The sequence below is a fragment of the Spinacia oleracea genome, chromosome 6 (assembly GCF_020520425.1).
Source record: "Spinacia oleracea cultivar Varoflay chromosome 6, BTI_SOV_V1, whole genome shotgun sequence".
Taxonomy (NCBI): Eukaryota; Viridiplantae; Streptophyta; class Magnoliopsida; order Caryophyllales; family Amaranthaceae; genus Spinacia; species Spinacia oleracea.
The window spans coordinates 144686299-144697226 of record NC_079492.1 but is presented as its reverse complement, the minus strand read 5'-3'; the positions used below and the strand labels follow the sequence as shown (position 1 = coordinate 144697226).

The 10928-nt window shown below is 36.1% G+C and overlaps 2 protein-coding genes across 4 annotated transcripts; both read right to left on the bottom strand.

The window, feature by feature from the left end:
- Positions 1 to 1008: 1008 nt before the first annotated feature.
- Positions 1009 to 5780, bottom strand: LOC110803427 (uncharacterized). Its single transcript, XM_056832875.1, has 6 exons — positions 5698 to 5780; positions 5583 to 5601; positions 4615 to 5428; positions 4217 to 4351; positions 2193 to 2543; positions 1009 to 1148 (listed from the first exon to the last, which is right to left on the bottom strand). The coding sequence occupies exons 1-6, from the start codon at positions 5778 to 5780 to the stop codon at positions 1066 to 1068; spliced, it is 1485 nt and encodes a 494-aa protein (XP_056688853.1). The 3' UTR covers positions 1009 to 1065.
- LOC110803428 (uncharacterized) lies at positions 5289 to 10382 on the bottom strand. 3 transcript variants are annotated; one of them, XR_008923603.1, is made up of 4 exons: positions 9458 to 10377; positions 7204 to 7491; positions 5896 to 6272; positions 5289 to 5428 (listed from the first exon to the last, which is right to left on the bottom strand). XR_008923603.1 is itself a non-coding variant. In XM_056831720.1 (3 exons), exons 1-3 carry the CDS (start codon positions 9576 to 9578, stop codon positions 6301 to 6303), a joined length of 426 nt encoding a protein of 141 aa, XP_056687698.1. In that variant the 5' UTR covers positions 9579 to 10382; the 3' UTR covers positions 5616 to 6300. The 3 variants fall into 3 exon arrangements, 2 of the variants coding, with proteins under 2 accessions (XP_056687698.1, XP_021864629.1); XM_056831720.1 differs by lacking the exon at positions 5289 to 5428 and having other exon boundaries at positions 5616 to 6317; positions 9458 to 10382; XM_022008937.2 differs by lacking the exon at positions 5289 to 5428 and having other exon boundaries at positions 5616 to 6272.
- Between the last annotated feature and the right edge of the window lie 546 nt (positions 10383 to 10928).

The following is a 10928-nucleotide window of genomic DNA, read 5'->3' as shown; positions in this document are numbered from 1 at the left end:
CCTACCTTTTATTGCAAACATAATATTTCATACAATAGTTCACCAGTTTTTCAACCCTGTAAGCAATTTCTGCCATTGAATTAGGTATAAACTAATTTAGGCTTGTGCGAAAAAAAGGAAAATTTGGGGATGATAAAAAAGTTAATAAAACGATCTTGTAATTTCCACCCAGAACCGGATTTGGGACCAGCATTCTTGCCTGTTTTGCTGCTATGTTAACATTGGTGTACACATTTCATATTAACAAGAGAAAAATGTTTCCACTGTTAATTACAAGCAATTAGTTGCCAAAACACATCCAACATTTCTATTTAGCTGAGAGACCGCAATTAGCACAATTTCATAGCAAACAAAGCTGCAGATGAACTTCACCATTTGATAATGCATTTGAAGTCCAAAACTGCATAATTCGGTCATTGTTCTGTTAATGTATTCAATGACAGATCCATCAACCTGGAATTTTTGTTGCAGGAAATGCAAATTTGCAATCATCTGCTAGTATATGCTATTGTACAATAAATAATTCAGTTATTCACTAGACACGTCGACCGTCATAAATCAACAATAGACAATCTAATAAAACTGATTCCAGATGATTTAGCAAGATTCAAAGCATAATCCAAGTCAAAGGCGCCAGTCAATAACATCCACTCTTTATCCTCATCTTGATACTTAATCTTGAATTTGTTCACCTTTAGTTTGAACTTTTTGCGCACTTCCTCGTATATTTGGTCAATATTAGAACTTAAAGAGAAATTAAACCTTATTGAATCTTCCTTATAAGTGGCCTTGACAACAAAGCTGCTTGAACTTCCATTTGGTTGCACAGTAGTCACCAACGTGACCTGATTTGCGACATGCAACTGTTCACGGGAATGTTGATGAGAATCCGTATAACATAGAGTTGCCAATGGGGGTTCTTTGACAATTTCGGTTGTTGTTGCATTAGGATCTGATTGAAATGGTGTTGGTACATGATTTACTTGATCCGGTTGTGTATGCTGATTTGAACTGTCTAAATACCTTCTTGACGGTGATTCCATATTGCGTGTCCTCTTCTTGGTTTTACGCCACCTTCCACCCTTGCTGTTCGATGGCCATTTCATTCCAAACTCTTCCAATTTGCGTTTCGTTGGAAGTCCTTGTAGCTAAATTGATATCAGATTTGATAATTAAATTAGAAAAGATGAAAAATTGAAAGATAAAGTGCGTATAATAGAACTACAACTCATCATGTATATAACATGCAATAACAGATAAAAAAGAACAAAGAAAAAGACACCATAAGCCATCAGTTAGTTATTTATTACTCCCTGTGTCCTGATTCCTGAATACTTGCAAGTTGCAACATCTTGACACACTGGCCAATGCACTAGTTTGACCGTAATTATATGCAATTACATATTAGATAAAACTTTTTTAAAAAAGGTGCATTAAGACTAATTTAACAACATATTGCACAATAACTTTTGAACTTTATATATTAGTAAGAAAATTTGGTCAAAGTTAATGTATAAAAGTGCAAAAGTCAAACTGGTGCAAGTATTCAGGAACAGAGGAAGTATTATTTTTTTAAACTTTTGTAAATGTGGATGGCAATGAATTCTTTATCGGAAACTCTTGCAATTGAATCTGGTTAAACATGCAGCAAAAGTCAATGGAGAATTTCTCAATATTGTAAATTTTGGAGATAGAAAGATTGTTGGAACAGCAGCAAATACAGGGTGTGCCCTCATTGATCATTAGACCTGTTTTTGAAATGGGTTGGGCTACTATGAACTGAGAGTGCATCCCGTTGCAAAACACATAGTCACATGTTCAAATCATAAAAGAGTTTCCTAGAGTCACTTGGACTGAGATAAAAAAAAAACGAAGTACGAAATATAAATACAATAGAATACTTCGTAGATTAAACAGTTATTCTGTTGTTGATGTCTTTTTCTCCCCCAAATTTATGCACCAGTTCTGCAAACCCTTGTCTTTTATTAATTATAAACCTTGGAAACAGAATTTCACATAATACATACAAGGGTTCAAGTATTCAAATGGCTAGGTGAAGGAAAACAGGACTGCATTACACACTAACAGTCTAACACTATTCATTCACATTAATTCCATGGTTTGCCAAAGAACTTAACAAATCAATCAAATAAATGCAGTGAGTAAATCATTTGCAGAGGAGGGAAACATACCGGCAAGCTCGGTTGCAGTATCTACCAGTTTCATTAGAGATTGAATAGCCTCTGGAGCTATTTCTTCTGTTTGTCTGCTGTTTTTTTCATCATCACTATGAGGAGTCTTCTGATTCTGTTCATTTTCTATATGTCCATTTTGTGTAGGATGCTGGGTGTTCTCATCAACAATCTCTGTCTCACGTATGAAACAATCTAATTTTGTGGTTATGCCGCCAGCAGAAGATGGCAACACAGGTTCATATCCTGAAGTATGCTGATTTTCTGAATTGTCATTGTCATGAGAATCTGTTTGCAAGAAAGAACTACAATTTAGCAGACATTTGCCGATGCCAGTGTATCCAAAGGACCCTGTTGTTACATGGAAACACATAAGTTTGTTTGACAATAAGTTTTTGTCAATGTTAAGTTATTTAAAATGACTGTTCAAAGAAAGCACATGATGAAATTACAAAGACGTTTGGAAAAATCAGTTTGTACTAGCGCTTGACAGTGTTTATGCGCAACGATTCAACTTCCGGGCTAAACAACCAAAAGCTAATCAAAAAAATACATAATAAGTTCCAGACGTCAGATTCTCTCTCTTTGCAACAATTCTTACATTTTCCGACACACAATTTTGACCACTAATATGTTTAATCATCTGTTATTAAGATTATAAGAAAATTATTGTTGTTTTAAAAAATGTGGTCAATTTTAGTGTATGAACAGTCGAATGGTTTCCATCATTCTAAAAGGGATGAAGTAATAAAATTAAGTTGGTGATAAGCTGATAACACATTTAAAAAGGAGCCATTGACTGATTGACCAACGCTATTTGTAGGGGGTGTTTTGTTGGGTAGTTTGGAATGTAGCCATGGACCAATATTGACCTTTCTTAAGGTGGAGTATCATACCCGTGTGTATCAAACTACACCCTTCCCAAGAAACTCAATCTTAGCTTGCCCCCAAAGATTCTAACTCTGTAATCCCAAAGTATCAAACCCTAACTGCTCAACAAGAGAAAGAAAGAGGAGAGAGGCTGAAATTAACGCCACCAGCTTCTATCCTTCGGCATCGACGGACTTTTTTCCAGCAAGATACAAGTCCTACAAACATTTGTTGGGTTTCAAGATTCTGCTTTAAGCTTTCTTCAGTTACAATTTCTTGCGTGATTTGAGTTTTTTCGCGGCTCTAGAATAATCTAAATAGCTATTCTGAAATTCTTCTCCACCATTTTTATGTTTCTGCACGAATAGGTTCATCTTTATTTCTACCAAAAGCTAAGCAATATTGGGGGGGAGGAATCACATTGAATTGAATTTTGATTGCTCTTTTTTGTGTGTGTGGGTATTGTTCAAGTGTCTGCTTGCTATCCGCTAGGTTATGAGTTTGATTCCTGGAAACAACCTCTTTATGAAAATAAGGGTAAGACTGCAGACATGTTTTTATAACTTTGGTTTGAAAGCCTTTTCATAAGAGATAACACATGTTATATGTGATGTTGCTCCAGGTCATTGTTAAAGATAGGAAGTGACACGTGGCGTGATGTCATTTATTTTCCTTGAGTTTTAGGAATATACACAGATAGATATCTTTTTATTTAATACTACCATTGAATATACTAAGTATTTGTTTAGCAACATAATGGTTGGTTGGATGGGGTAACTAAAATTATATACGAAGTGTTGAATTTAATTCTCTTATAAATACATGATCAGATTTTAATTCCATTCTAAAGTGAAACAACAGTAAAAAAGAGACACACAACCCTTTTTAAGATTAAACCAAACACATTAAGATATGCATGGGGTTCTAATTCCATACTTTATGGTATGGGTTATCAAAACATTCAATTCCAGTTTTTTGTACCAAACACCCCCTTATTAGTTTGACCACATAAAAAAATCAATGAAAAAGCTGATAAAAGAATAATTTACAAAGACAGGACAAGGCCAGAGTTTTCTGAAAGGCACTTAAGCAAAAGGAACCAATTATTCAAAGATAAAACAGGACTTTGAAATGTGTGGTAAAAGAGCAGATACCTCCAGTATCAGGTAGGTTCAAAGGCGATGTCTGCTGGTTGACGATCCCCCGTCTAGGTTCTTCTATTGAAGCTGCTTCACCGACTACCTTCCGCTCAAGCTCCTTTCGAAGTTCACTCGTTTTGTCAACTTTGACTGTCAACCCAGAGAACTTGTTAGTGATTATGTGCAAATCAATTCACTTTTTAGCTTAACATACAAAAGTTAATGCACTACTAAGCCAACTATGGCTATGTTTTCTTCCAACTTATTTTGACTTATTTCAGACAAAAATATCCAGAAAATTTCGGAGAAGTTAAAGTAAGTCATGGGAGAACGGAGAACACACACCAGGAATAAACAATGCCATAGTGTATTTGAAAGATGGAATGTAGTTGATCAGAAGAAACAAACAGTACCTTGATGATAAGGTAAATCCAAAGTTCCGTTGATCATTTTCGGTGCAATCTCCTTTCTAAGTTCATCCCAGATTCTATAAGAAATGCTGGAGCCCTCAACAGTAATGATAACACATTTGTTCATTTTAAACGGATATAGTGTTTCGACTCCGAAACCCGAAGGGAGGACTAAGGTTTCCAGATTGCAAAGCTTGGTTGTGCTACAAGGAAGAGACTTGATTTCGCAACAATTACTAATATGTAGATGCAAGAGTTGGACCAGGTCACCTAAATTTTCTGGCAATTCCAATAAACTCCTACAATCTTCCAGATTTAAAACCATCAACTTGGGTAGCTCGGTAATGCTAGAAGGTAGGTACTCAATAGCCGAGCAACGAGCGAGGGAGAGATGCTTAAGGCTCTTCAATTCGCCCAAATTAGGCGGTAATTCGTTGAGAGAAATACAAGAATCAATTTCCAGGAATTCCAATTTATGGAGCCTTGTGAGAGAGCGAGGAAGGCATTTGAGGTCATCACCGTAATATATGTAAAGGTGAGTGAGTTCTACAAGCTTCCATATTGAGTTTTCTATCCTTTCAATAGAACTATGCCGCAAATATAATTCCAATTTTCGCACTAACTTCCGTTGAGAAGGAGAGTTGGTTTCGATCCATGGACCTAGAGGCTGCCTCAAGTAGAGGTAACCGCAACTCAGGATTTTTGATACTGGAATCTCTTCGTTTCTCACATATGACCAATCAGTCCAGTCAGTTTTAGGCTGAACAGTTCCTTCTGATGTTTTGCCTGAAGACCACGGCGGCGACTTCAACAAGAACTGAAGTAGATTAATTGGACAGAGAGTGTCAGAATGAGGTTCTTTTTATTTTTATTTTTATATACAATTGAAAATGATGAACCCTAATCCAAATGGAAAAACATCGTTATTTACTCTTACTGACCTGTCTGTTTAGTTCACTTTATTTCAAAACCTTATTACTTATTTCAGACCTAATGAGACCAGGTGAGAAAGAATAAGTTCAAATTAGACAATAAGTAGTCCATCTATCCAGTTAAACACGCCGAGATCATAAATCAATAATAGACAATCTAAGAAAATGAATTCCAGAAGATATAGCAAGATGAAAAGCATAATCCAAGAAGGTAAGGTGTAGGTCGATATCATCCATTCTTTATCCTCATCTTGATACTTCATCTTGAACTTGTTGACCTCTAGTTTGAACTTTTTGCCCACTTCCTTAATAGTTGGTCAATATTAGTAGTTAAAGAGAAATAAAACCTTACTGTATCTTCCTTATAAGTGGCCTTGACAACAAAGCTGCTTGAACTTCCATTTGGATGTAGAGTATTTGATGATGTGAGCTGGTTTGCGCCACCTTAATATTCCTGGGATTGTAGGTGAGCATCCTTAGAGAATATAGTTACCGTTAGGGGCTCTTTGACAGTTCCCATTGATGTATCAAGACTTGTGTTGTTGATGGGAATAGACTCAAATGGAATTGGTACGTGATCTGATTGTGTATGTTGATTTGCACGGTCTAAACACTCTTCAACATGTTCACGACCCGAGGATGATTCCATATTGTGTGTGCTATTCTTGGCATTCTGACATTGTTCCCCCTTGTTTGATCGCATTACAAACTCTTCCAATTTGCGTTTCACTAAATTGATACAAGTTTAATAATTGAATCAGAAATGATGAAAACCTGAAAGGTAAAGTGCGTATAGTTTAACTACAACATAGCATGTATAAATCATGCAGTAACAGATTAGAAAGAAAAAGAGAACACAAGCCAGCTAGTTATAAACTACTATTAATAAGGATGGCAATTGAGGCTTTATCAGAAACTATAGCAATTGAAACTGTCCAAACATTTCGAGGTTGATTTCGGGTAGACTCGGTAGAGAATCTCTCAGCATTGTCAATTGTGGTGTTCGTAAACAAGGAAAAAGTGGCATAATTTTATGGAGATTCTGAAGATTGTTCGAACAGCAACTAGCAAAGTCAGGGTGTCCTATCAATAGACCTGTTTCTTTAAATGGGTTGGGCTACTATGATTCTATATGACCTATTTTAGTTACACCGGGCCAATAAAAACGGAAATGCAATTATTTCTGAAAATTTGTCAGAGCTTGAGGAACTTAGAGCGCATATGAGAGAGTACACACCCTGATATAAAAAGCATAATTACATGTTCAAAACTTCAAATCATAAAAGGATTTTCCTAGTCTCCTAGAGTAATTTGGACTGAGATAAATGACATACGAAGTATAAATAAATTATACTATAAAGTACGAAGTAAATGAACGGTTATTATTTTCTTGATGTCCTTTTCTGCCCCAAATTTATAGACCACTTCTGGACACCCTTGTCTTTTAATAACTAAAAACTTGGTAACTCAGAATTTCACATGACACATACAGGGGCTCAAGTGTTCATTATCAATGGATAGGTGAAGGAAAATAGGAGTGCATTACACACTAACACTATTCATGATCCATCCACATTCATTCCAATGGTTTGCCAAAGAAATTAACAAATCAATCAAATAAATGCAGTGAGTAAATAATTTGCAGAGGAGGGACACATACAGGCACGTTTGGTTGCAGCATCTACCAGTTCCATTAGCAATTGAGTTGCCCCTGGAGCTATTTCTACCATTTGTCTGTTATCTTTTTCATCATCACTACGAGGAGTCTTCACATTCTGTTCATTTTCCATCTGTCCATTTTGTGTAGGATGCTGGATGTTTTCCTCACCAAGCTCTGTCTCACGTACAAAACAATCTGATTTTGTGGTTATGCAGCCAGCAGAAGATGGCAAAACAGGTTCATCTCCTGAAGTATGCTGACTTTCCGAATTGTCATTGACATGAGAGTCTGTTTGCAAGAAAGAACTACAATTCAGCTACGAATACGAGAATTTTTGCAAATGCCGGTAAATTCAAAGGACTCTGTTGTTACATGGAAACACATAAGCCTCGCTTGACGATAAGTATGTGTTTCACGGCTTAGTTAGTTTTAATGACGGTCTAAAGAAAGCGCATGATGAAATTATGAAGACGTTTGGTAAAATCAGTTTGTCCGACGACTTGTTAGTGTTTATGTGCAAATGATTCAACTTATGGGCTAAACAACCAAAAGCTAACAATAAAGGAAAATAAATAAATTCCAGACATCAGATATGAGATATTCTCTTTTTTTTTTTTTAAATAATAATTGCAACAAATTGACTTTCACGTTTACCAACGTACAACTTGACCACTAACATCTTTAGTTCTCTACTATTAAGACTATAAGATGTAGAAGCTACTTAGCTTACTCTGTATATCTTAGTAAGAAAAATATGGTCAACTTTGGTGTATGAATAGTGCAAAAGTCTAATTGTTGCGATCATTCAAAAATGATGAAGTAGTAAAATAAGGGAGTGTTCTCATTGGAACTGATTAAACCTGAATGGCCTGATAGGACTTAATCAGACCTGATTGAAATTTATTGGACTTGGTAAGACCTTATTGCAAGAGAGTAAATTCTTAGACTTGATCATACCTTATTGAAAGAGAGTAAACCTATGAGGGTCAACTTATAGAACCTAATTGCAACTTATATGAGTTTATCCGAACTTATAAGATCTGCAACTTGTTTTTTTTAAGGTGAAGCGAGCGCACCCTAAGTTGGTGATGACACATTCTAAGTTGGTGTTTGGTTGAGTAGTTTGGAATGGAAAATCCAATTCACTGTTTGGTTGGCCTTTTTAATTTGGAATCTCATACCCATGTGTATCAAACTCCACCACATCCACAATCCATGGAACCTCAATCTTACCTTTCCCCCGAAAGATTCAATCTCCATATCCCTCAAGAATCAAACCCTAACTGCTGCACAAGGGCAAGAGAGAGGAGGGAGACTGAAATTAACGGCGTCAACTTCTATCCTTCCGCACTGTTGGATTTTTTTTCCAGCAAGAACAAAAGTCCTACAAACATTTTTTTGGATTTCAAAGATATTGCTATAAGTTTTTTTTTGCAAGTTTCAATTTTTTGGGCGATCTGAATTTTTTCTTGGGTTCAGAATAATCTAAATAGCTATGCTAAAATTCTTCTCCACCATATTTATGTTTTTGCAAGAATGGGTACATCTTTTTTCTACCAGAAGCTAAGCAATTTTGGTGGAGGAATCATCACATTGAATGGAACTCTGATTGCTCTTTCTTTTTGTCTGTGGGTACTGCTACTTTTTTATGTGGTCAAACTATTAAGGGGGCGTTCGGTTAAAAAACTGAAACGGAATGGATGGAAAACCCATACCATATAGGTATGGATTGAGAACCTCATACTCGCATATTGTCATAGACTCATAGGTATCTTGAAGTGTCTGGTTTAATCATGGAATAGGTTGTATATCTTATTTCTATTGTTTGTTTACTCCAGGAATGAAATCAAAATTTTAAGAGGTAATAGCAACTTTTCAGACAAATTACTTATCTACTCTCAACTTTTTTTTATTTAATTCTAATATTCTCATATACAAATAAAGATCAGGTATGCATCTCTCTCTCTCAAAAAAAAGGGAGACTTTGACTTTCAGCCCAGAGTACTTATTAGTGTTTATGTGCAAATCAATTAACTTTAGAGCTAAACATGCACAAATTAATTCCCTTTCAAGACAACTACAGCTATGCTTACTTCAAACTACAACTAAACAAGTCAAATTAAGCTGGGGAAAACACACACCGGGAACTATTTATCAGACATAAATAAAAACTCAATAAATAAAAGATTAACTAACAATGCCATATTATATTTGAAAGAATGGAAGGCAGTTGAGCAGAAGAAACGAACAATACCTTGTTTAAGTAAATCCAATGTTCCATTGATCATTTTCAGTGCAATATCCTTTCTAAGTTCATCCCACATTCGATTAGAAATACCAGAGCCCTCAACAGTAATAACAACACAGTTGTTCATTTCAAATGGATATAGTGTTTCAACCTCGAAACTCGAAGGGAGGACTAAGGTTTCCAGATTGCAAAGCTTGGTTGTGCTACAAGGAAGAGACTTGATTTCACAACAATTACTAACATGCAGATGCAAAAGTTGATCCAAATTACCCAAATTTTCTGGCAATTCTAATAAACTCCCACAATCTTCCAAATTCAAAACTATCAATTTGGGTAGCCTAGTAATGCTACTGGGTAGGTACTTAATAGCTGAGCAACGACCGGGGGACAGACGCTTGAGGCTCTTCAATTCCCCCAAATTGGGCGGTAATTCTTCGAGAGCAATACATGATTCGAATTCCAGGAATTCCAATTTACGAAGCCTTGTGATAGAGGTAGGAAGGTATTCGAGGTCGTCACTGTAATATAAGTAAAGGTGAGTGAGCTCTACCAGCTTCCAGATTGAATATTAATGGTGTTAAACCTCAAATACAATTCCAATTTCCGCACTAACTTCCGATCAGAAGGGGGGCTGGTTTCGATCCATTGACTTAGAGGCCGCCTTAAATAGAGGTGACCGCAACTCAGGATTGTTGATACTGGGATCTCTTCACGCACATATGACCAATCTGTCCAATCAGCTTCAGGCTCAATTGTTTCTTCTGATGTTTTCGTTGAAGACAATCGCGTCGACTTCATCAAGAATTGAAGTGGGATAATTGCAGAGAGATTTCCAGATTGGGGATTTTTTGGGAGTTTGGGGAGTGATAATTGAAAATGATGAACCCTAATTCAAATGGTAGAACATCGGTTATTGTGATGTCTACCAAGCATACCATACCAATTAGGCAATTACCAACCGGAGGGGCAAAATCCACCCACAGTCCGCACCCGCAATGAAGAATGTGGAGGCCCAAACCCATTTAAGCCCAAAATTGCCTAATAGTGACCTGTTAAGTGTTGTTTAGGAATGGAAATTAAAATAGTTTATCAAATGATTTACAGTTTACATGTATTGTGCATAAGTTGCATGTCTAGGAATGTGTCGTTGTATATAAATCACCTCACAGGACACAGGCTCACACTACTTCTCCACGAAGGTGTTAAATATTTAACACGTTTAAGAACGTGTCTTATATAAATCACTTTACATTTATACTAGTTCTTCAGAGAGATGTTAAATATTAGAAAATCATGAATTCACAAGACACTATTTTTCAGAGAGGTGTTAAACATTAGAAAATCATGAATTCACAAGACACTACTTCTCTAGAGAAGTGTTAAACATTAGAAATCATAAATTCACATAGACATTCGTTCAAATACTTATTTGAACTCATTAGGCCGGATTAAAACATATTGGAGGCCTGATTAAAAC

What these genes read in the sequence shown, in the direction of transcription:
- LOC110803428 (XM_022008937.2), bottom strand. Translation starts at nt 9,578, where the DNA reads ATGAACAACTGTGTTGTTATTACTGTTGAGGGCTCTGGTATTTCTAAT. An exon ending in ATTGGATTTACTTAAACAAG is followed by an intron (nt 7,492 to 9,457) that starts GTATTGTTCGTT and finishes TCTTGCAAACAG; the next exon opens with ACTCTCATGTCAATGACAAT. An exon ending in TGCTGCAACCAAACGTGCCT is followed by an intron (nt 6,273 to 7,203) that starts GTATGTGTCCCT and finishes GTATCAATTTAG; the next exon opens with TGAAACGCAAATTGGAAGAG.
- LOC110803427 (XM_056832875.1), bottom strand. Translation starts at nt 5,780, where the DNA reads ATGGATGATATCGACCTACACCTTACCTTCTTGGATTATGCTTTTCAT. An exon ending in GGATTTACCTTATCATCAAG is followed by an intron (nt 4,352 to 4,614) that starts GTACTGTTTGTT and finishes CTGGGTTGACAG; the next exon opens with TCAAAGTTGACAAAACGAGT. An exon ending in GAACCTACCTGATACTGGAG is followed by an intron (nt 2,544 to 4,216) that starts GTATCTGCTCTT and finishes ATGTAACAACAG; the next exon opens with GGTCCTTTGGATACACTGGC.